At 33.7% G+C, this 26,639-nt stretch overlaps 1 protein-coding gene across 3 annotated transcripts in view; it reads right to left on the reverse strand.

Annotated features, from left to right (window-relative positions):
• Window positions 1-17,111: 17,111 nt before the first annotated feature.
• Window positions 17,112-26,639, reverse strand: part of BGLU42 (beta glucosidase 42) — a 53,595-nt gene continuing 44,067 nt past the window's right edge. For 2 of the 3 annotated variants that reach the window (XM_086451020.1, XM_086451021.1), the window contains exons 9-13: window positions 23,540-23,754; window positions 23,423-23,457; window positions 23,227-23,329; window positions 22,100-22,208; window positions 17,112-17,499 (exon numbers count right to left, since the gene is read on the reverse strand). In XM_086451020.1, the coding sequence (XP_086307146.1) occupies window positions 17,304-17,499; window positions 22,100-22,208; window positions 23,227-23,329; window positions 23,423-23,457; window positions 23,540-23,754 (658 nt within the window). In that variant the 3' untranslated portion in view covers window positions 17,112-17,303. Of the gene's footprint in view, window positions 17,500-17,686; window positions 17,811-22,099; window positions 22,209-23,226; window positions 23,330-23,422; window positions 23,458-23,539; window positions 23,755-26,639 lie in introns of all 3 variants that reach the window. The other variant, XR_015180697.1, reaches the window with a different exon arrangement.

Below are 26,639 nucleotides of genomic sequence, written 5' to 3' on the forward strand. Positions count from 1 at the left end.
TAAATACATTGGTCGAGATTCATAGACTCATGGAATGGCAATGTGTAAATTTGAAATCCAACAGTCGAGATCAATATATATCTCGAGAATACATTACATATATCTAAGATAAATCTTGATCATTGGATTTCACATTTACAAGATCGGGATTGTGTGTCAACATATGCATTCACTTCCATGAGTCTACATACCCAATCTTGTACAAATATGGCATAAAAAATATGATCGCATGGCATGTGGAAGAACACATAACTTAAAGAATTTTAAAATGTAATTTGAAAAAAGAAAAGAGAATAGTGAAGAAATGATACTTATTATTTGTTAGTGACACTCAACACATTTTAAATTTTGGAAGATCAACAATATTTTATTTAAGTAGGGATCTAGAATGGTGTCCTGTTCCTCGCCAAGGTCAAGTGGCACCCCATTGTATGCCACGTAAAATTTTGGGTGACCCACTAACCGTATGGAGATGTGATCCCTCGGTGAATCTACACACAAAATATAGTTTGATTGGTGATGTGCATCCATTGATTATAGTATTGTCTTAAGAATGATTTATAATCGTTGGATTTAAACTTTTTTTCAAGAACTTAGATCTTGTTGATACAAGTTATCAAACACTATGATTTTTGGTACGTAGGTTCACCAAGGGATGGACTACATATCCATACGGTCAAGGGGTCTCAAAAATGCCATGTGACATAAAAATGAAGTGCCACTTGAACAGATCCCTACTCTTATTTTAAAAGCCTATGATCAGTATTGGGAAAAAAAAATCGAAATAATAAATTAGAGTCGTAACATATAACTCGCAGGTGGCATACTCAAATGATTCCATGACATGACATGTTCAGGTGCAATAGATCTATATGCCTCGGGATACACGATTGCTCTTCCCCATAAAAAGTGTATCCTGAGGAACCGTGTATCCTAAGACGTACATATCTATGTTTCCCGAACTTGTTCACATCATGGAGTCATTTGAGTATGCCACCTGATAAGTCATATTATCAAGACTCAACAAATTAATCCATTCTAAACCACGAACCATAAAAGGACCAATGACCCGATATGGTGTTTAGTGTTATGGAAACAAATTAATTGACAAATGTAGGGAGCAGAAAATTTTATAATTCAATAATTAAATATAAGATACATAAAATAGTACAACACAAAAATTTACAATACCTACACGACTCAAAGCGTCATGAATCTACATTTTCCCAGCAAGCACTAAGGCCAAGTTGGCTTTTGGGTCATGTTTTAAAATCCGCTGTCTCATATCTCGTCTTATACCCATTGATTCCAAGTTGACTTGTCGTAGTCATCTCATCGCATCTTGGATGGGTGAAAATATTGCAGTTGCTTTAAATTTATTGTTAATATTAGATACCTATATTAAAATAATAAATTTTTTCTTATTATAAGTGGATTAGTGGAGGCCGACACCATATTGTTTTATGTTGATAACAAACATTTAAATCATTATGAAATTAATCATTTTTATACATAAAGAGAAAAAAGAAAAAGACTTTGAAAACATTTTTCATAAACTCAGTTAATATTTACAAAAATCGGATGAGTCATCTCACATCTCAAATGAGTCAATATGATGGATTATTCACAATGACCATCTTGCCAGACTGCCTCCGAGGGATGATTCGTCTGAGACATCTTGACCATTCGGTCGGTCAGTCACAGACAACTTCTAAAAGTCATTCTTTGGATCTATCCTGTAGCACAATTAGTTGAAAAGGTACACTAACACTTATTTTCTCATTTGAAACTTCAATATAAACAAGGGTCGTAATAATCTGACTCTTTCATTTGGCATACTACAAAAATAGTCTCTTGATGTGGCATGTGCTAGAATCATAATTTTTTTTTTTTTTTTTTTTTGTCTCGGAATACACATCTGCACATCTCCATAAATATATGCAGTTTTGTATCATGAGGTAATCGAAGAATATTTTGAGTATTTCATGTGTGGGAGTCAGAAATTCATTGGTCTATAAATAATTGAAATTTAAATTGCCAGATAGATAGAGGATCGTGAGCTCTGACTCCAATGAAGTGCTAAAGGCATCGATTAGCATCAGATTGAATTATTGGTAGGAGAGGTAAAGGTATGGGGTCGAATCAACATGTGCTAGGTCACATTATGAGCTAATATTATTTGGAAGCGCTAATACAGCCAATATTCTTACAGGTTGTTATTGACATTTAAAATCTTAGGTTTTATTGGTTATTTGAAAAAGAACGTGTGTGAGGGTTCTTTTAGGGTACCAAATTCTTTTTGAGTAAGGGTCCGGTCAGGTGTCCCAAGGTAAGGTGGCACCCTATTTTATGCCACGTAGCATTTTTTTTTTTTTCGGTGTGACCAACTAACCGTATGGGTATCTGGTCCATCCTTTGGTGAATCTAGACACAAAAGATCAATTTGATAAGTGATCTGAATCCAAATGATTGTAGTATTTTCTTAAGGATGATTTTTAATAGTTGGATTTAAATTCTCTTTGAAGAGAGTAGATTTAGTGGATACAAGATATCAAACATTATGATTTTTTGTACATAGGTTCATCAAGGGATGGACCACATATTCATACGGTCAGTGGGTCAAAAAAAAAAATTGCCATGTGGCATAAAATGAGGTGCCACCTGACCTTGGTTAAGAATGGGACACCTGACTAGATCCCTACTCTATTCTTTTAGTGAGATTCTTTGTTTCCATGCCAACCCTCATCACTCTATTAAATTTCTAATTGTTGCTGTGTTCTTCAAAAGTTGTACTGTTTCCCTCTAGAAAACAAAACACTTAAAAGAGTAAGTTTCAATGAAATATGTAGGCACTAGAAAGATATAGAAGCAAATAATTTGTTAGAACATTAAATAATATTTTTTATTTATTGATACGGCTAGAAACTCTAAGGGCCCTCATATTTTTAGGGGTACCTCTAAAAATTAAAATTTTGTCGAGGGGCACCTTTGTTATAAGCTTGCATTCTCGTCATCCTCCATTGATTCCGACAACTCCATCAAATCTGATGATGAAGCAAGATTCCAACAACCCCATGGAGGAAGAAGAAGAGAGATCAAAGAAGAAGAACTTTTTGATATTGTGCCTGAGCTTTCTGATTTGCAACGTGAAAAAAGCCCATATTCGATGGACCAAGGCATCAGATTTTTTATGGTTGAATCATTTTTTTTTTACAGTCCAAAATCGTCAAATTAATGGAGGATGGGATAAATTTGACAATTCTAAACCATCACAACTGAGGAACATTAAAAATTTCAACGGTCTTAGACCATCAAAATTTGATTTCTAAAATTCTTGGGACTTGACCTGTTGAATTTTTAATTTTCACGTAGTGCTTGGTTTATCGAAAAAGACAACAGAGGTGTTGGAAAGGGGGTTAAGTTCGTGGGGTGCCCTTAAAAGTACAATTTTAAAGTTTTTTTTTTAACTTTGTCCCACCCTTAGAATTTCGTGGTGTGTCAATAAAACTTCCCATTAAATAAATTAGGAGTTTTTAAGCGTTTCTCCAATCATACCAAAATGAAAAAAAAATTGAATCTACCTTTTTAGCCATCAAGGGAATTACCCACACAACCTTGTCATATTATTGTAGTAGTTTATTGTATTATCCCTCCTCTTTCTACTTGTTTAAATAAAATTAATGGCTGGAAATCTTCTTAAGTTGGCTTTAAAAAAATGTTGGGTAAATTCCCAAATAATTACAAGAATTATCAAATCGTTACTAGTCGTATCTGATCAAAATGCCCTCAAAAGTGGGCTGACATGAGACTAACCGATTGTCATGCGCAAAATTAGTGTATGGCCTAGGCTCAAATGACAAATCTTGTCTTGCTTTTCAAGTGTCCTTGTAATGAACTGAAAATTTAATATGTATCTTGAGAAAATATTTGAAGTTTTGATTCAGTAAATTTTGATTTTATTTAATGGTTTCAAATTATGGATTTTGATTTATAAATATTTGGGCAAAATTCCTCATCGCTAATAGATTCAAAAGGGTAGAAAAACATACTTTATCCTGTAAGCACGTCTTAAATAGAGATGGATTGAAAAAGTTACAAAATCCTCAAATCTCGTGTTAAGTTTGTACCCAAATGGGAAAATGCATTTTTAAGTATAATTTGGGAGATTTGATCATACCATTATGTTCGTATAAAAAAATTAACTAAAATGGATTATGAGTTTGTCAAAATCGGAGATCGAAAAAAAATATAAAGTTAAAAATGACATTTTTGTCCCTACCTTAGTATAAACAACAACACTTAAAAGAAAAATTAAAATTCTCTTATCACTTCTAACCAAACAAACTCCCAGACTCCTTAGAATTTCAAACTTCGATCTAGGGTTATCAAGAGAGATTCAAGGCTCGGCGCAAGAGAATAAAAGATCCATCTCGTCGAAGGTTTCGATTTAACCTAAATAAAATCTATTTTCATTGAGGGAAGAGTTCCGAGATCGGACAAAGTTGATCGTTTGGAGTAGACCTTCCATAGATTTTGAAACCAACTAGGATGTCTTCCCTTCTACTTTTTAGTTATGCAAATTTTTTATAAAAATTCAATTTTTATTTAAGATCTTTCTTTTGGTTATAATTTTAGGATAATTTCTTAGTTAATCATGCATGATTTGATGATTACATGTTGTTAAACTTGCTTTAAACAATAGAAATAATATAGTTTTATAGTTTTTATGATTAAATTGTGATTGAAAGTATTTGAAAAGGAATTAGTTGAATTTGAGATAAAATTTCGATAAAATTTTGAAGAAAAAAAATCATTTTTGATTGTGTATTTTCGGTGACACCAAAAGTTGACACAGAATTTTCCTAGCATTAAAATTTCCAACACAAAACTTTTTCCCATAGCTTATTTGCTTAGTAAGGTAGGCCTAGTTCAGATATTTGAGTGATTCTAGATCACGCATATGGAGTTTGGAGATCTCCCAGAAATCTTGGACTCAATCTCAAAGATTTCAATTCCGTTTTATGATCCTTACAATCAGAGGTCGTGATCACATCTCGATTGATGGGAAAATCCTGATTTGATGGGAGAACCTATAAATAGGGGAATCAACAGAGGTAAATGGATTTTTTTTGGTCGAGAAAGAAAGGGTTAAAATTATTGTTCTTTTGAAATATTATTTTTCTTTGTAACTCTAACTTGGGCGTCGGAGGATCATTGGCAAGTACCACACTGATACTTACAAGAGTGACTGAGGAGCTACTTCGGATTAAAAAAATAGGGTCGATTAAGGTAAAACTCGATTCCGCCTCTACACTAAATTTTGAAAGATAAAAAAAAAAGATAAATGCTAGAATTAATTCAAAACAAGGTTACTTTTGAAATTTAAAACCTAACAATTCGGAGGAGCATACTTACAAAGTTATAAGGTTTTGAAAGTTCAAAGTTTAAACTTTAAAGAATCACGTGATTGTCACAAATCTACAAAAAAGTAAGCGTGTCCTAATTAAAAGTCAACTAAGTCTTACTAATAAAAAAATCATTGTTGCAAATCTAAATTGGATTTGAAAGGTAACAAAGCTATTTATATATGTTTTATGTGTTTATTTTGTGGTTGTAGACGATGTCCTAAAATCTCATTTCTAACCACAATGTTAGGGCCTTTGTGGATTGACTTTTCTAAGTACTTCTGACTTTTGTGGGGAGTCAGAAGCACTTTAAAGGTGTTTGGATAAATAACTCCTGGAAAGAATTACTTTAATGTGGAGTCATTTTAGTGTTTTTTCATGGAGTACTGATAGTGCTACTTTTCTAAACTACTTTTGCGCGGAGCCACAAAACATTGTCAAAATGACGGGATTGGGACAAGTATGACCCTCTTAAATTTTGAAAACTACAAACCTACTTTCAAAAAGTCTATTGAAATAATATTATATTACTATCCATTGATATGGTGGTAGCCTTTTGGTGTAACATTTGGGACAAGTATACTCTTCATAAATTTTAAAAATTACAAGCATACCCTAAAAAATGCAATTGCAGTAATACTATATTACTATTCATTGATGTGGTAGTAGCTTTTTGGTGTAGCATTTGGGACAAGTATGCCCCTCATAAATTTTAAAAATTACAAGCATATCTTCAAAAATACAATTAAATAATATTTTACTATTATCCATTGATGTGGTGGTAGCCTTTTAGTGTAGCATTTGAATTTGGATTTCTACCTTCCCCAATTGCTCACTCAATGATTTATCCATGAGCATTCCAACCATGGTTGAAAATTTCTTATTGCAAGATTGATGTGAACAATTACACACAAATTTACTATCCATTGATGTGATGAAAATTTCTTCATATTTTTAGTGGTTGTATATATTTGCTCACAATATCTTCTATTTGTTTATAATTGTTGGGTGTTTATATTAGTTTTTATGGATAAAAACAATAACTTTTATTTCTTTTGAAGAATAATTTGTTGAGTTATAATGTTAAAAATAGTAACTGATACTTATAAGGGCATTTTGATCATTTTAATAGAATCCAAAATAGTTTCCAAATACAAAACTCTATCAAGGACAGTACTTTTCAGAACCTGCATCCAAACAAACAACAATTATCCACCTATTCCAGAGAATACTTCAAAAAGTATTTATGAAAGTACTTATGTTCTAAGTACTTCTAGCTCTTATATCCACACGGGCCTTTACTTTTCGAAACATTTATAAAAAGAAAGGAAGCCTAAGATCCTCTCTAAATTAGAATGACTATCATTATATTAATTAGGAAAGTGTAGGTAACGTCAATGTTATAAACCATTGGGCACGCTTTACAATCACAAAATAAAGTCATTTTGGAGATATATTTTCTCTTTTTAGGGTACTTCGAATCCCAATTTTTTTTAAAGGTCAATCAAAATTTTTATAGTTATTAAAAAAAATTATGAATGAAGGACTAGGCTCAAATTTTGTACTATTTTATCTGGAGTCCTTGGACAGAAAATACAGACCATTTAACGTCTCTTTCTTAAACATTGTCCAAATAAGAACTTTTTGAGATTGTTTTATGAAAAATACCAAAATTACCCCTCTTAAAAAAGGATCAACGATTAAAAGAAATCATTTTCCCCTCCAAGATTCCTTGTTTCAGTGCCCCCACACGATTACTTGAATATTTTAGATGCCCCTACCTTATAAAACTGACAACATACCCATTAAATTATAGTAAATCACTAAAAAATAATAATAAATAAATAAAATCTTACATTTATTTTTCAAAATAAGACATCTTTATTCTCTTGAATGATGATGATGATGATGATGAGAATTAGGATGTGATAATGGTTGCAGCAATGGTGACGATGATTATCATGATAACCATCATCATCTTTGTCTTTGTCATAATTATCATATCATCATCATCTTCATCATGCAAGAGGTTTGGAGAACTCAAATATTCACCATGATGTGGCAGGCCAACACATGGCAGATCTTTGAACTTACTTTTGAATGTTATTTGAAAGGGTACTTTTGATATATATATTTTTTTATTTTTAAATTTTCCAAAAGATCTTGATAAGCACAAGCGAAAATTACTTAAAAGGATCTTATAAATCCTAAGTTTTGGACGGTATCTTAATAGTCCATTTAGTAAAATTCTCTTTTCTTAATGGTCCCTCAACCTCATCTCTCATTCTAATATTTTTAAAATATTAAAACTTCTAACTTCTCATCTTCTTCACATAGTTAGGTTTTCTATAAGTGATTGCAATCATTTTTGACAATTTTATATCGTGAATGAAAAACGAAAAATGATTCATATAATAAAACACAATTGAGTTGGAACAGTTGTGTGTGACACAAACATCCAATCAAATATAGTTTTGTGGATTAAATCTCCCATCAAACTATAGTGTCATGGGACCAACTTTATTTCCATTATTTTTCACCTCCTCTAATTTTACTATAGTTTCTCTTCTACCCCTCTAATCTATTTTATTATATTTCATCTTTTATCCATTTAATCTCAATTTTTTTAACAACACCCTTCCAATTTTATTTTTTTCACTTTTCTCCTCTTAACCTTAAAGAGTAGTCTCTTTAATTTTACTATATTTTCTCTTTTACCCCTTTAATTCTTTATTATTTTTCATATCTTACCTCTTTAATCACATTTTTTTAATAATATTGCTTCCATCAAGCTATAGTTTCTTTGATTCACTTTATTTTATTTGTTCTTCACATCGTTTAACTTTATTATCTTTACTCTTTTATCGTTTTAATTCACTTTATTGTTTTTCATCTTTTACCCTCTTTAATCTTAAATTTTTTATAACAATTTTATAGGTTAAATCTCTTATCAAGCTATAACCCACTTTATTTTTGTAACACCCCGAATTTTTAATTCGTATCTCGAGGAAAAAAATAAATAGTGAAATTTTAATAAAATCTTAAAAGTGGGATTTAGGGGTAAAATTTTAGGATGTTTCTGATCATTTTTAATGGAATCTGACCTCACCATTAAATTCAAAATGATTGAAAAACATAGTTTAGCCTGTAAGCACGCTCAAATGCGAGTCCGAATATAAAAGTTGTAAAATCCTCGATTACCGGGTCGGACCAGACTAAAACAGTAACTTTTTGTTGGAGTAATAATTTTTAAAATTCGATCATACCATTGGTTTCATAACGAAAAATTATTCAACATAGACTATTTATTTGTCATTTTTGGAGATCAGGAAGTTGAATTATCCCCAAAAACGAAAACGACATCAAGTTTATGGGTCACGTCAGGCCAAAAATGTAAATTTTTTATAGAGACATAATTTGTAGAAATTGACTATACCATTAGATCCGGAATGAAAAATTAGGCGAAATAGAGTATTCGTTTGTCAGTTTTGGAGACCGAATGACCAAGTTATCGTCGATCAAAACAATAGGCGAAATACCGAATTCGTCCCAAATATTATATAAATAATATTAAATTTTTTTTTTTAAATCTCATCTTCCCCGTCTAAACAGTGCGAAAAAAAAAAATGGAAAAAAAAAGAAATTTATTTTTCTTCTGATTTTTCCACTTCAGATCTCTCGTAAACGGTCCACTTTCGACGATTGCCGCAGAAGAGAAAAAGGTCCGCAGCTTCGTTCTCTACAAAACCCACCCAACCTATCTTCATTTCACTTTCTATTTCACCCGATATCTTCAAAAATCAGCCGTATTTGGATACAGAAATTTTGAAACTTTGACCTCGGATTTCGTCTGTTTCGGGGTCAAATCGCTTTCCGACGCAGAAGGGAGAAACGTCCGCAACCTCATTCTCTACATAACCCAACCAAGTTCCTTTCGTTTTCTCGTCTTTTTCACCCCGTATAGTCAAAAATCAGTCGTATTTTTATACGGAGATTTTCGTAACTTCGACCTCGGTTTTCATCGATTTCGGGGTCAAACCGTCTTTCGCCGTAGAAGGGAGAAGAGACGAGCACATCGAGATCTTCGAAACCACCAAGCCAGTTTCGAAAATCAGCCGCTTCGAAGTTCGGTCTATCTCGATTACCGCGCCAATCGCCTCGATTTCCGCGCACGTGCTTCAATTCCGTCGCCTAGTGATAGTAAGGAACTCTCAATTTCTATTAGTAATTGTAGATTGTGAAAATTGCATTTAGGATTTAAAAAAAAAAAAAAAAAAAAAATTTGAATGTATTTCTAAAATATAGAATTATTTTGTTATTTGAAAAATTCACGCAAGAAATTGCATGATTGATATGTTTACTTGTATTTTTAACAAATTATACGTGGGTAGGGTATTTTAATGGGTTATTTCCATAAATTGGGTCTTGTGCACTGCTCGGACACCGTTTTGATATAAAATTTGTTTTCTTTTTCAATATTATTGATAAAAATAAATTCGTTAGTTGGAAAATGTGATTTAATATTCAATGAACTCATATTGAGTTGATGAATATCAGAAAATGGATGTTTTATTGAAGAGATTGAAAATTGTAAAAATCGAAAAAAAAAAAAAAAAAAAAAGGGTATGAAACGGTAAAATGTCAGAGTCACACCCGAGGGGTGATGTCTGCATTTTACGTTGTTGTGTTGTGTGTAGGTTGGTGAACAGATATCCAGGGATAATATTATTGGTTGCATGTTTATTTCCTTTCTGTTAGCGCGAGACGCTCCGTTATGTTATTTATTTTAGGCCGGGTGACCACACTTGCATGGTAGGAAACTGGATATCTATTCTCAACCTTGTATTGTTAATTTCTCTTTTGTTTTCAAATGAAAATAATATATATAAGTAGCTATTTTGTGAGCTGTTAAAGAGTTTGTGAATGCCTGAAGGGATAGTGCATCATATCATCCGGAGTGGTGTACTATCCTGGGATGTACGGTAGGGACCACCAAACTCATACGTGGTATGGGACGCGTATGAGAGTGGAGTCACAACTGGAATCCAGGTTTATTCCTCTCTATCTTTACCAGTGAACTTGTAATATAAAGGTGGTCGTATACGAATGGTTTGTATATTTGGGAATCACATGTACGTCTGATAGGCATAGACGAAGATGATTGGTCAGTGATCACTAACAATCTATAGTAGTCGAACGTTCTGACACATCGAAAAGAGACCCATTGCTTACGGTCACATCAAACGGCCAGCCTGAGCCGGATAAATGGTCAACCAAACGTGGTAAGGGCAGCGACCGGCCACAAAATCAGGAACTAAAAGCCAGAAAGGAATTGTAACATCATGTCCCGATTGGGAGCGATCTAGTCGTGAATCCCAACTCTCTAATTCCAATACTCCACCATCGTGTATTATGTATCTGTTGCTTATTTTGATATATAAAATGAAATGCATGTTTATTGTTTCCATTTGATCAATTAGATTTGTATAAAAAGAGAATGTTATAGTGAGTACTACTGATCGATGTAATGTGAGTTTTAAAATGTTTAGTTGCTCATCCCTAGCTATATGTACCAGTTAATCGTAGTTTTCTTCTGTAAAACTTTGTTTATTTTAAAATGATTCAGTATGTTTATTCGTTCATGTTAGGAGAGGTTATTGGCAGAAATTGTTGCTTCTTTATTGGGTAACCATTGTTACTCACCCTTTCCTTCTCCATTTTTTTTAGTTTCAGATCTGAAGCTTGGCGAAACAAGTGTAGAAAATGAATGAGGATCATCTGGTTGGTCAGATAGACAACTAGAGTCCGTCACCTGGTAAGTACTAGGACTATACCCCCTAGTGGTGTCAGTTTCTCCAAGTAGTCTTATGGATTTGTCTTGAGTGTTAGGAATTCTGTTAGAGTGAGGAATTTTGTATAATCCTGTGTATAATTTTTCTTCTTCCGCACTCTGATCTATCGAACATTATTAGACGCATATAAGCTTCCGCTAGTATTATATTTTATTTGTTATATGCAGGATTGTATGTCGTTTATCAGGTGCAGGTTGAACGCCTTGGAATGCTAACATAAACAGAGGAGACCATGCCGAAATTTCGAGGTGCCACTTAGTACCTCGAGATCTGACATGGGGATTTGTGTTAGCGTTCGGCGGGGCGCCACAATTTTTTTGTTCTTCACCTCCTCTAATTTTACTATATTTTCTCTTATATCCCTTTTATCCATTTTATTATTTATCATCTTTTACTTTTTTACTCTCAATTTTTTTTTTTTTAATAATACCCCTCAAACTCTATTTTTTTTTCATTTTATTTTGCACACTTAACCCAGTAGATGCCTCCTCTTCTACCTTTACTTTTTTTTTTTCCACTTTATTGTTTTTCATCTCTTACCCCCTTTAATTTTAATTTTTGTAATAATACCCCTTCCATTAAACTATAGTTTTTTGGGATCCACTTTATTTCAATTTTATTTCACCTCCATAACTTCATTATATTTCCTCTTTTACCCATTTTAATCCACTTTATTGTTTTTCATCTTTTACCCCTTTAACCTCTATTTTTTTTTATATATAATAATATCACTCTAATTTTATTTATTTTTTGCTTTTACCCCTTAATCCGAGAGAGGATGTTGGTATCATAAGCGGAGGAACTCTAGTATACTTTTAATTTTGAACATCTTGATGTAATTTTCTTTTTCAACTATCTATTAAAAAAATATGAAGACCGAAGTTGAGTTCACCTCTTTGGATATTTCGAGGAGATTTTACCAAATATTGAAAAGCTAAAAAAGGAAAAAAGAAAATTGTGGATCCCATTTACAATGTTAATTTCACCACTTTTTATTGTCAAGTTCAATATTTTTATTATCGAGTTTGATGATTTTTCATGAAAATATTGTCCAACTCAATAGTATTAAACATGACATGAAAACGCTAAGTTATTCAATAATTACTGTCAAAATAAAAAAAAATTAAGATGGTGTATTTTCGTTAAATGGTAGCTTTACCAAATATTGAAAAGCTAAAAAAGGAAAAAAGAAAATTGTGGATCCCATTTACAATGTTAATTTCACTACTTTTTATTGTCAAGTTCAATATTTTTATTATCGAGTTTGATGATTTTTCATGAAAATATTGTCCAACTCAATAGTATTAAACATGACATGAAAACGCTAAGTTATTCAATAATTACTGTCAAAATAAAAAAAAATTAAGATGGTGTATTTTCGTTAAATGGTAGTTGCTAATTGAGAGAACTGTTAAACAATCCACAAAAAAGAAGAGGCTATTATTTTTTATTGATTTTGCATAATGCTATTGAATACAAAAAGTTACTATAAGCTAAATACAAAGAGATTATATATAGGCTGAATCAAAAGAAATTGAAAAGACTATTCTACCCTTAATAAGCAATAAAAGAAAATAACCCTATATTTCTTAACATCTCCCCTCAAACTCACGATGCGACAGCTACAAGCATCGAGAGTTTGCTAACTAGAAAACGAAAACGGAAAATAGAATGCGACTTAGTAAAGAAATCTGCAAGTTGCAAAGAAGAAGAAACAAAGGGCAAAGTAATGGTGCCATGCTTGAGATGATGACGAGTAATGTGACAATCGATTTCAATGTGCTTAGTTCGTTCATGAAAAATCGAGTTGTGAGCAATTTGAATAGAACTCTAGTTGTCACAATACATAGGAGTGGGATGAGAAAGAGAAATTCCCATATCTGCAAGTAACCAACGTAACCAAACAATCTCTTTGGTAGTAGATGCCATAGCACGATATTCTGTTTCGGTTGAAGATTGAGAAATAATAGATTGTTTCTTGCTCTTCCAAGAAATAAGAGATAACTCAAAAAGATACAAAAATCAGTAACAGACTTGCGATCTGTGGGATCACTGCCATGATCAGCATCAGAGTATGTACGCAGATCAAAGGAAGAGGTGGATGAAAGTAAAAAACTCTAACAGACTGTACCTCGAAGATACCGCAAAATACGAAAAACAACTGCCCAATGAACTATAGTAGGAGAAACAACAAACTGATTAACAACATGAATAACATATGCAATATCTGGACGAGTAATAGTGAGATATACCAAGCTCCCAACAATAGTACTGTATAAAGTAGACTTTGACAAAGGTAAACCATCAGAAGAAGAATACTTTGTGTTAACCTCAATGGAAGTATCAACAGTCTTATTATCAGTAAGTCTAGCTCGCTCAAGAAAATCTGTAACATATTTTGACTAAGAAAGAAGATAACCTCTGGGTGAGCAGGCTACCTTAATACCTAAGAAATATCGTAGAGAACCCAAACCCTTCATTTCAAATTGTCTAGTTAACTCTGTCTTCAAAACTGAAATACCATCTATATCATCACTAGTAATAATCATGTCATCAACATATAATGACAAAATGATATGACCTGCATCAATACACTTAACAAAAAGAGCAGAATCATGACTACTGGAAGTAAATCCAAGGGAAGAGATCACAACAGAAAATTTCTCAAACCAAGCACGAGGTGTTTGTTGAGACCATATAATGCCTTTTTGAGCTTGCAAACATACCCATAATCATGTGAAACACCAGGAGGGGGCGCCATATAAATTTCTTCTTGAAGATCTCCATTCAAGAAGGCATTTTTAACATCAAGTTGAGAGATGTGCCACTGACGAACCAAAGCTACTGCAATAAGAGTACAAACAATAATCATTTTTACAACAAGAGCAAATGTCTCCTCATAATCCATACCATACTGTTGAGAGTACCTTTTTGCAACTAACCTAGCTTAGTATCATTCAATAGATCCATCAGAATTAGTCTTGATCTTATACACCCAACGACAACCAACAACACTATTACCAGAAGGTAGAGGAACCAAATCCCAAGTACTTGTCTTATGCAAAGTAGAAAGTTCCTCATCCATAACTTGTTGCCAAAGAGGATTAAGAATTGCCTCTTTATAGAAAAGGGCTCAGAGAGACAATGAATAGAAGCTAAAAAGGAAGTAACAGATGAAGAATAACAAGAATAAGCAAAATCTGGTAACTTTATAGACTTACGAATGCATATGAATTGACGTAGAAGTGGATCCACAATCTCAGACGGAGCTTGAGGGATCATAGGAGAAGAGGGAACTTCAGGTGTACTGGAGAGCAAAGTGCTAGTACCAGCAGAATGATCAGTATGAATTGGTTGTAAAGATAACGGGGTAAGAACATGAGAAGGGGTATTTAAAGTACTAGAAACCTGAGATGACAAACTATCAGAATCTTTAGAAAAATGATCTATAAGAATAATATCAGATCTAGTCAAACTATGAGTAGTGGATGGAATAGAAAAGAAAGGTATATGCTCGAGAAAAACAACATGACGAGACACATAAAGTTTCTGAGTTATTGGATCAAAAAAACAATACCCTTTTTACCTTCACCATAACCAAGAAAAATACAAATAGCAGATCGAGAAGACAACTTACTCTACATGAGGACGAAGAACGAAACAAGTACAACAAAAAACTCTAAAGAAAGAATAATCAGAGCATACCCATACAACTTTTCGTAAGGAAAAAAAAACCTAAAATATGAGAAGATGGAATTGTATTAATCAAACCTACAGCAGTAAGAACAGTTTCACCCCAAAACACACTAGGAACAGAAGCAGACAACAAGAGAGAACGAGCAGTTTCAACAATGTGCCTATGTTTTATTTCAGCAACACCATTTTGCTCAGGAGTATCTATACACGAAGTTTGATGAATAGTTCCATCTAAGGCAAGGAACTCACAAAATTTATTAGAAGTGTATTCCCCACCCAAATCACACCTAAAACATTTGATAACAGCAGAATGTTGAGTTTTGACAAGAGCACGAAAGGCTGTGTATATCTCAAAGAATTCAGAACGATGTTTCATTAAATAAACCCAACAATAATGAGTATGATCATCTCAATAAAATAAACATAATATTGAGACCCTCCCTTTATGGCAATAGGAGAAGGTCTCCATACATCAGAATGAATCAAATCAAATGGAGAAGAAGAAACAGAAATACTTCGATTAAAAGGTAAAGCTGAAAATTTTGCCAGTTTACATCCACTACAATCAGAAATATCAAAAGTTTACAAATTTCCTAAAGCCCATGTAAAAGCTAAAAATCTCAAACGAGAAGACGAAATATGACCTAGGCAAGAATGCCATAAATAAAAACTAGAAGAAGGACTCAAACGAAAAGAAGACAAATCAACACTAGTAGCAGTAGCAACTGACACTTTTAACTCATCCAAAATATATAGTCCTCCCTTCCTATGGTCTATCCCAATCAATTTCTGTGACTGCAGATCCTACACATAACAAGAAGAAGAAAAAAAGGTGACTAAATTACCAGAATTACATAACTGACCAACATAAGCAAGATTTACTGTGAGTTTAGGAATATGATAAACATTAGGGAGAGACAAGTGAGGTGTGACAACAGAACCAACACCTGTTAAAGGCATATGAGTAACATCAGCAGTTATGACAGGAGTAGAAGTTGAAGGAGACACAGAAGCAAAATATGAAAAATCTGGAGACATATGATGTGAAGCACTAAAATCCAAGACCCATACAAAATGTGACATACTTGAAGAATTCTGAGGCAATTGACCTATAGAAGAAGAAGCAGACATAGCTTGTGGTTGTAAGGAGATAAACTTTTAAAATTACTCAGCTAGAGTACTAGGATCAGTAAAAGGACCTGATGAAACTACTGCTGCAGTATTAGACTATGGTGGTATATAAACTTGGGGTGATCTATGAGAATTAGATTGTGACTAGTTGCCAGGCCTCCAAGCTTGAGATTGTTGTTGCGATTGATTCTGCTGTCTCAACTTAGGTCAATAAGCCTTTCAATGTCCTTTCTACTTACAGAAACTGTACTCATAGGAGGAACTCTTGCGTAAGGCTTATTCTAATTATTAGATAGGGACTTAGAAGGTACTGGTAACATAGAAGGACTAGAAGTAAAAATAATTCCCTTTTTAGAATAAGACTTAAGACGTATTTCTTCAGCCAATAACTCACTAACAATTGAGTCAACAGAAGGAAGTGGATAACGATACAAAATTGAATTTCTAAGTCCTTCAAAATCACTACGAAGAGCTGTTAAAAACTATACCAACCATTGTTGCTCTTTACGATCAATATAGGCACCACATGCCTTTAATTCTGCCGATTTGTAAGAGCCAATTGATCCTAAATATTTGTCATAGCAGAATAAAACTCCTGAATACTCATGTTCTTTGCTGAAGAGCTCGTATGTCATTTTCCAATTAATACTGCTTTGCAAAATTTGACTGAGTGAATAACCTTTGCAGATGATCCCAAACCTCCTTTGTTGTCTCATACTTCGCCAACTTTGTACCTGTGGAATGCTCAACAGAATTGTTAATCTAAGTAATAATTTTTGTATTGTTTGCTTCCCAGACATCTATTAAAGCAACATAACCTTCATTGGTATCTCTAGGTTTAATAGAAGTTCTACTAACATATCCCCACATCTTTTTACCTTTAAGAAAATTTCTCATCACGTAACTCCAATACGAATAAATCTTTTCATCCAACCTCACACTCAAAGATTGAAGCGAATCGTCTCTTTCAGTAGCCATAATTAAAAAAAAAAAAAAAAAGATAACCAGATCGCAAAAGAAAGAAAAGTTGACATTAAACGCAATCCAATCTGCTTTCATTAAATGCATCTGTAACATTGACATAAGAAGTACAATATAGTAGGATAGAGAACCAACACTGAAGTTGTTTTCAATTTACCCGAGTAAAGCTTTCTAAATCCAATAGTTATATATGAATAGAGCCTTAGTTTGTGGTGGTTCATATAACATGGGAGAGAAGTCAGTCTTCCTTGATATTCTTTCCTTCACCGCCTTTCAAGAAACGAGAGAACCAAAGGGCAGAAGATTTTGGGTGCCTACAGAGCCCGTTCTTATAGTCAACATAAACCAAACCGAAACGCTTGGTGTAGCCTTGATTCCACTCGAAATTGTCCACTAAGGACCACGCAAAGTACCCTCTGACATCTGCTCCATCCCTGTCGATGCATTCCATAAATAAGATTTAAGATCTCTTCTTTTTGTCTTCTTTCACTCTTTATCTTATTCATATCTTTTGTGTCTCCAGTAAATGAAAGTAGTTTTTCATGCTCTCACGTTCTACATTTGCATGTATACATATAAATCATAAACAAAAATGCTTGATGTAGAGTAAATCTAAGGTACCTGTCGAGTTGTTCTTAAGAGTGTTGCACCCATGACATATAAACACAACCTCATCATATTCACACAGCTTTACCCATCTACCTGTCTTAGGGCCCACTCACCATTGTTTTTATGACAGTCCAACCTTCCAAAGGAACACAATTTAGAACTCACCGACCAGACAGGCACCTTAAATTCCTCTACGTAATCTATGCTTTAATCTATGAGTGTTCATATGCTGCATGTAATGAATCATGATGCATAAATTTATATAGTACTAAATATATATGTGCACAAATCACATACTTAGGGGAATATGTGAATATATACCAACTTGTTTACACAAAAATATGCCCACAAGATGCACAAACACTAGCAGAGTAGCAATATATTGTTATATGTGGTTGGCATGTTAACATATAGAATATTTGTACATATAAGCATCCATTTCCCCTATTGGTAGTATTCTATTTCCTTTTTATTATAGTCATTCAGTTCTGTAAGGGTAGAGGAGTGATTTTGGTTTTATTTATTATTAGGGATACAAGTGTAATTTTCTTTTCTTTTTTTTCCTTTTCTCATACAAAAATAGATAGAGAAGGGGTCCATATTTTTCCCTTCAATCAATTTTTCATCTCTTTACGCAGTGTTTTAAAAAAGGACCAGACTGATGGTCCGACCGGGATTTCAATAAAAGTCAGTTCAGTTCAAAAGGAACCGTTGTTAAATCAAGAACTGTCAAATTTTTTTTTAACTGATTGTTCAACCGTAAAAACCATCCTCTACTAAGGACCGGTTTTGAAAATTTTAAAATATTTCAAGTTTTCAACTATTCATTCTTAGATTCTCTTGTAAAAAATTGGATAAAATCTTAGAAAATCTGGAAATCAATCCTTTTAGATTTTTATTGAATTTTATTATCAAATAAGTATAGAACCTACAAAAACTAAAACTCTAACAACTACATTAATAAATAAAATCTGTAACTTTCCTAAATTATTTTTATTTATTAGGAATTTTTAAATAAATACAAAACCCTTCTTAAACCTTAACTTAATAAAAAAGCTACAACTATTTTTTTAACTTTTTTAGTTATCAAAGATCAAGTTACAATCGTAAAGTGAAAAACTGAAAATCGATGAACATTGAATACTTTAAATAATTAAACATATATAATCAGTTAAATTAATAGAAATTGATCCAACCAAATTGAACCTAGGTCCGACCCTGATCCAACCAGTTGAGCAAAATTTTGGTTTGATTATGTTGATGCCTAATTGTCTCCTACGTTTCGACTTAAACATTCTTTCTTCGAGGTTTATGGGATTTCAATATTGTTGATCCGAATAGCTGGCCATGGATCTAACCTTGCAAACAGGAGATGAAAGGCACACTTGCTATACTTGACTACAGTACAGACTGGGGCCTACTTGTTGATCCTAGCTATTTCATCGTTCCTATGACTCCACAATTCAATCAATACGTGCTACTTCAAGGTGAACAATTAAGGGTGTTGGTTCTAAAGAAACTAATGACTTGGATGCTGATGACTGGGATGCTTATATTTCATACCCTCCGTTGTTGGTTCTACTTTAGTTTCATTTCATTCTATCACAATCTTTCAGAATTTCATGGCAGGGTTCTGTAGGCTTCAAATTTGTTGTTCCCTATAGGACAGGAATGTCAACCCCTCTCTTGACCTGGTAGGCAAGGCTTTGAAGGATCAAATGGATTTGCAGGACAATTGGATACAATAGGATAGGTGGATGTGAGAACCCTCTTTATGTCAAACAAATAAGGCTAGACGAGTTTTTCTTCAAGTTTTATTGTGTAGTTTCTGAAAAAATGAAGACAGCATTTTGCAATGTTAGAGGCAACATAAAGGTGATTTTGTACATGCATCTCCGAGGTATTTCCAAATTCTATGATTTATATGTGCAGATCATTAAGCGGGTATGTTGAGATACTATTTTCTCATAGTTACTGAGTATGTATGGGCCAAAAATTGAAAAGATTGACCGTACTGTGTTAAAAGTTGTCTCGAGAATGAACTTGATTAGTCGTAAATGATTTGTTTAGTATTTCAGAATTTCTCAGCTTCCTCTGTTTTCATATATTTAACCATGAAGCTTCATTATAATGGAAACTAATTTTGGAGTTGTGTCCCATAACGATTCTAGTATCATTCAACTCACCAACATAAAATTATCTTCACAGCCTGCGAAAAGGAAATAAGCTACACCATTCACAACTGTTGGGATACTCATGGTAAGCAGTGGGGCATATACTCATGAAGATCCTCAGAATCCGAAGGTCTTAAGATACTCATACTAAACCTTCTACCAACCCTATAAGAGACTCAATTATTATAAACCGTGAAGAATATGCTAAGTTTATTAAGAGCCAACATCCTTCAACCAACACTCAAGTTTCCTCTTTTACCACCTTTGTTAGGTAAGGTAATGCTTACGTTGTTGCTCATCATTAATATATGTGGGTTAATATTCATTCATCTTTTACATTAGTAAATAGAACCTTGTTCAGAGTTCTTAGATAGAGCTTTTTTCCACCTTATGAGTCTATTCAAATTTTTTTCCATTCTATTTTTTCCCAAATTTTTTGTTTGCCTTTCTTTCTTTGAGCGAATTTACTAATCTCTAAACTGTTCAATCAATCTTTCTCCCTTTCATTGTGTATTTCAGTATCTAATGATGAGTGAGAAAGATGGCATGCTAACCCTTGTTCAGAAGAAAGCAACCTATCATACACCCACAACCCCTCTTAGTTGGCATTGTTTCTTGGAGATCAATCCTAGGAAGACTTTAAGTCTTTTAGTTACATTTTTCTGGAAAAATGAAACAATGGAATGAAACGAGATTTTAAACTTTGAGTTCAATAATGCATGAATAAAGTACTTCTTAGTTTATTCATTTAATCAAGTTTTTTACGTATTAAGGAGTAAGTGGTTCATATGGCATTACTTTCTTACTTCATGTAGAACATATATATATATCTTTGGTTGTCGGGTTCTCAAATGCATGTGCCCAATTGCAATAAAATGCTACCAACTTTTATTTCCACATTCTCTCTATATTTCAATGACTTATGGGTGTGTTTTCATGTCTATTTTATCATTTATTTCAATGGAAATTTTCTCAAAATTTCCATCATTTCCCCAACATTTTCATTCTTTGCATAAAAATTAGCTTTCATCTTGAGTCGTGCTGGAGTGACCTCAAGCTGTAACCTCATATCTCACTTCTTGAGGTGAAAGTGGATAGAAACTATAGATGCTTTTTCAATCGTATCTCAATGAAAATCTGCTATGGTTCCCATACACTTTCACGTCAAGAAGTATGATATGAGGTCCCAGCCTGAGGACACCTCCGCATTATTCTTTCATCTCTTCACAAAATATTTCCATTTCCAAGATGGTCGAAATAGACCACTAAAACGAAAATTTAATACATCAAGTGGGACTAGCTATGATATATTCGCACATATTTTTTGTTGAAATGACAAACAAGCAAATTCTTAGGAGCTAAGAAAATAAATAATTGTACAATACAAAATAAGGAATTCATATAGGAAAAGTATTCATGCAATATGTAGCATTGGTATCAATATCTTATCACATGAATATGGGTGCAGTGTGCATATTCAAGTATCTCAGTGTCGCAGACTGCATCCCATTTGACCTGGATTTCAACAGAAATTAAAAAGGAAGAGAATTGTCTCTTTTGTGGCCTCGTGAATTGTATACCCCATTGAAAAGTTGCAAGTGAAATAGTTTTGTCAAGCACCTTGTGCATATACTTATAGTATTCATAAGTCAAATTTCCCAGAGAGTTGACCAAATAAAGATGCTTCGCAAGTACTTCAAAATACCCATCGCTTGACATCAGCATTATTTTGAGATCTGTATCTTACCGAATTCCCATTGTATGAATTTTTCAATTGATACTGTATTCATGAGTCCTCTATCTAATAATGGCGGGGTTCGTTTGTCCTGTTTCATTCAGAAATTGGATCAAGTGATAGGTTTTAACTGAGTGTCAAAACCAAACTTTTGCTATTTCTTCTTTAGGCAACGTTTAATAGAGATCTTGTACAGCAGTTCTGAAGTGTGTGCAACCATGCTTAGACTTGCTGAAACTATATTAAACTTTAGAGATTGAGTTGTGGGTTCTCTTGCATATTTTGAGAGGCTCCATCCATCTTCAAAAAGCGTTCATGCGCCTCTAAGATGGATTTAATTTCCTGAATTCTATGGGAACTAAAGATCTCTCTGCAAACTCCAAAATCACCTTCTTCTTCTTTTTTTTTTTTTTCTTCTAACAGTAGACAAATGCAGATTACAAGATGACTGCACTGCTATTCATATACAGGTAAATAGGAAATTGCATGCAACTAGAGAAAATTAAGGGGACTCACCTGATTGACTGGGCTACTGCGGCAAGGTATCCCTTAAAATATCCAACTCTCTTTTTGTCATCTAGCACCTCATGGAGAAGGGATGTTGGATTGTCCTCATCATCCATGCCTGTAGATCGTTGACAAGAGGTCTTTAGAAAAATAAGTCTATGCCACATTAACAATAAATCTTTCCCATCCAGTTTTTACCATTTGATCATCATCATCATCAAAGCCTTACCCAAAAAAATTTGGGGTCGGCTAAGCAAATTTTGTTCCTCCATTCAATTATGTTTAAAGCTATGTCTTTCATTAATTCAAGTGCATTCCTATCCGTTTCGACTACTTCAACACACATTCTTTTTGGTCTTCCTCTCATCGTTTTAAAATGTTCAACTTGCACATTCCTTCTAATTGGGACTGTTACAGCTCCTTGTTGCATATGACCAAACAATCTCAAGTAACTTTCCCTCAATTTATCACTTTATTAGGGCTACTTTTCATGTAAACATTCATTTCAAATTTTATCTTTCTAACTATTTCACTCGTTCATCTTAGCATCCCCATCTTTGTAATGTTCAATCTATAATCACATTTTTTTTCTTGATTGTACCACATTCAACTCCATAAAACATGGCCGGTCATACTGACATCTTATAAAAACATGGCTAGTGATATGTGTTCAATGCATGATTGGGTTGCATTGAACACATATCACTCAAAAAACACACATCCACTTTAACCGTCCACCTCAATTTTTACCAGTTCATCAGACTTAAAATTGACTAAAAAATATGCTCTTAGGGCAATGGCTTGTCCAAAAGGTGTGTAAAAAGGGGCCTGCAAAAGCTTATCAGCTGTGCACACCTAAAGGGTCTCCCATCCAAAATTTATCCTCATCAAATGCTCCTAACTATCAGATAGCTTCTTTTCACCATTTCTTGGTCATCCAAATTAATGTGATCAGATGGTTATGATAATGCAATCGAAGTGGTTCAAAAGATCTTGAAACATGGGCTCCTTGATTGGTACTCCAAATCGATATACAAATGTGCACGGGTCGTAATGATGCAACTGTATTAACAGTATGTTGGGATATTTACACCCCATTATTCCTATTTATATAGAGATGGGTTATATGTGCATACCATTCTCAGTAACATATATCGGGGGATTGTGGTATCTCTGTGCTATGTAATTCAGAACTTTTCGGATGCCCCAAGGAACTATGTAAAGCCATTCTGACGCAGCCTAACATATAGAAAACATGTCAATGAGCTAACAAAGCAAAGATTGTGTGTGTGTGTGTGTGTGTGTTGTGTAAGAGAGAGGGAGAGAACATACTCTTTCACCAATCACTTCGGTCCCTGGCCATTCAACTGAGGATAAAACAGAGGAACAAAATAAGAGGATCTATTAAGCCTTAATAGAATAAAAAGATAAGTTGTGAAGGCATATTACCAATTCTTTTGATTTGTTGTGCTCGATAGAAATCATTATATTCAGGATTCGTCGTTACATGAGAAATAAATCTTGAGGTGTAATGATTTAGACCCACAAAGTCTATGGAATTCATTAGTAACTCTTTATCTTCATCTGAGAATTTTGGAAGCCGATCTCCAAGTCTCTCTCGCATAACTTTAGGATAGTCACCATAGAATATTGGATCCAAGAACCTTCAGAGGAATCAGAAAATGCTAAATAACTCAGAAATCTATTTGCCTACAATACTGAAGCTTCAAAGAGATTCTCAAAATGATGAATATGGCTTTTCATAAACAGAAGTATAGAAGGGTAAGGTGAATTATTGAGGCCAACCTAACTCTAGACAATCTGTCTAAAACCTCAAAGAATAACACTGGTAAAAAATGAATCAAGACCTATAATGGAATTTTGAATTTTTCTTAAGCATATTGTTAAATTTCAATATATTTTCATGAAATATGCCAAAATATTTTCATTTTCACAACTGACAGCATTTTTTCTTTGGTACATATGTCTATGGAATCACTATTCATTTCATGAAATATTTCGGATAATAGTGAATTTTGGAGAGAGAAAAAAAAAAACCAACTTTTAGGTATAAAATACTAGAATTCCATGGAAATATTTCAATCAACAATAAACTTCGACCAAAATATTCTTTGTCGAAAAAATTACAATAAAAGATAATGGTGAATAAAAATATAAATTATAAATTAATGGTAAAAAGGACTTATAAATAGCATTCACTAATAAATGAATTATGATTAGCTAGGTATCTATATTATCTTGTTTTGATACATTCTTAGCATATTGGTTTTGTTTATATAAGCATGTACATCATTCATGTTGTAATTAGTGGGACACAACTTTTGCTATTGAAAGCAGAAATGATTCCACTAAACATAACATAAAAGTTAAAAAGAAATGAGACTAGATCTCAGTAGCTAACTTGCAATGGATAAAGCCTTAATCCATCAACTCATCGTTCCCCTTAAACATAGAGAGGAAATTAGGGGCAATGAGGCTTCTCCAAATGACATAGTGATGCAGGACCGACCATGAAAATTGGTTAATCTGATTTATTTAGTAGCAAATCAGCCAACAATAAATCTCTCACCAATAGTAGAGAAAGAGAAAATAGAGAGAAGCCCTAGAATCACTCTAGGGTTTGGGAATCACTCACCAACGTTGCTTAGGGAGCCACAAATCAGGTTTTATTCATTATCCTCCAAAAAGATAACAAAAGCAATCATTTGTAAGGATTATAACTAGAGTGTCCATACTTAGAGGAAAAATTACAGATTTGGGAGTAATTCCTAAAATGACCAAAAACGATAAAAAGACCCACAACTCACTAACAACTTGACCATTTGCCTTGAAACTTTAAAGGAACATAAAATAAGACTCAAAAAACATAAAATAATTGTTGGGCCATCACAACTAAAATGTAAAAGGACTAAAATACCCTTGGCTGTTACAAAAAGACCAAACTCATAAAAACTCGATAAACATCACAAGACCCATCTTCATGCAACATTAATGCTTGCTTATTAGTCTTCTTCCCTCTATAATAGGTCTTCCAAGGTTCTTTAAGATTCCCATTATCTCTCCCCGGCTTACAAGAACTCCCCCCGGTTGAGTTGAAGGCATGATATTCTTCGTACATATCTGGGTTAAGTTGTTGAAATTTTTTAGCTGTAATCCAAGTACACTTTGACAATGAACAACTTTTCCATTTCACTAGGAACTTCTAATAGCCACCACTTACGGTGGAAATTACCTTCTCATCCAAAACATCTTCTATAACATTAGAAGTTGTAGGAGTAGAAGGCAAATTAGGAGTGGAAATCGAAGTACTATCATGGTGATCATGGTAAGCAGTGAGATCCTCCACATTAAAAATATGACTGACACTCATGTCTTCTGGAAGCTCTAGAACATAAGAATTAGAGCTAAACTTCTCAAAGAATTTTGAAAGGATCAACGTTCTTGAAATTTAGTTTTTGGCAGGTTCCCTTAGGAAATCTCAGGCCTAATACGCATTATAACCATGTCACCCTTTTGAAAGTCAATCAAACGGCTATGCAAATCTGCCTTAGCCTTGTAAGCATTGTTGTTAAGAGCGATCCTCCTATGAACATCATCATGTATATCATGTATGTGCCTAACAAACCCATTTGCCTCAATGTAGACTTGTGCATCTAATGGTAAAGGAGAGAGGTCGATAGGCCTTCTAGGTTGCATGCTTGTAACCACTTCAAATGGCTTCTACTTGTAGACCTATTGACCAAACTGTTATAAACAAATTCAGTAATAGGTACAGTTAAAAAACGATAGATTGAAAGTTATTGATTAACACACCCTAAATTGGGTTTTAACTTAGTATTACAAAGACCAGCAGAGGAAAAGACTAAAAAGGACAACTGACTAAAAACCTAATTAAATAAAAATTATTCAACACTCCCCCTCAAGTTGGTGCATGGATATCAATAATGCCCAACTTGGACAAGACACCTTCAAAGGCGGTTTTACTAACACCTTTAGTAAGAATATCGACGAGTTGTTGAGATGTTGGAACAAACGGAGTACAAATCTGCCCAGAAACAATTTCTCTCTAATGAAATATTGATCAACTTCGATATGCTTCATTCTGTCATGTTGAACCGGATTAGCTGCTATATTAATGGCTGATTTATTATCACAATATAGTGAAAAAGGGACTGTTACTGGAAGACACAAGTCAGCGAGAAAGATCTTGAGCTACAACAATTCACACACTCCAAGTGCCATAGCTCTGTACTCTGATTCCGCACTAGACCGAGAGACCACATCCTGCTTCTTACTACGCCAAGTTACCAAGTTGCCACCAACTTTAGTACAGTACCCCGAAGTAGATCGTCTACCAGTCACTGACCCAACATAATTTGCATTTGTCCACTCCTCAATGCGAAGATGGCCATGATTACTAAACAAAATACCTCGACCAGAACATCCCTTAAGATATCTAAGAATGCGATAGACAGCAGTGAGATGAGATGTTCGAGGCGAGTGCATAAATTGACTTACGACACTAACA

The sequence above is a fragment of the Akebia trifoliata genome, chromosome 8, assembly GCF_017979445.1.
Source record: "Akebia trifoliata isolate Shusen 1 chromosome 8, ASM1797944v1, whole genome shotgun sequence".
Taxonomy (NCBI): Eukaryota; Viridiplantae; Streptophyta; class Magnoliopsida; order Ranunculales; family Lardizabalaceae; genus Akebia; species Akebia trifoliata.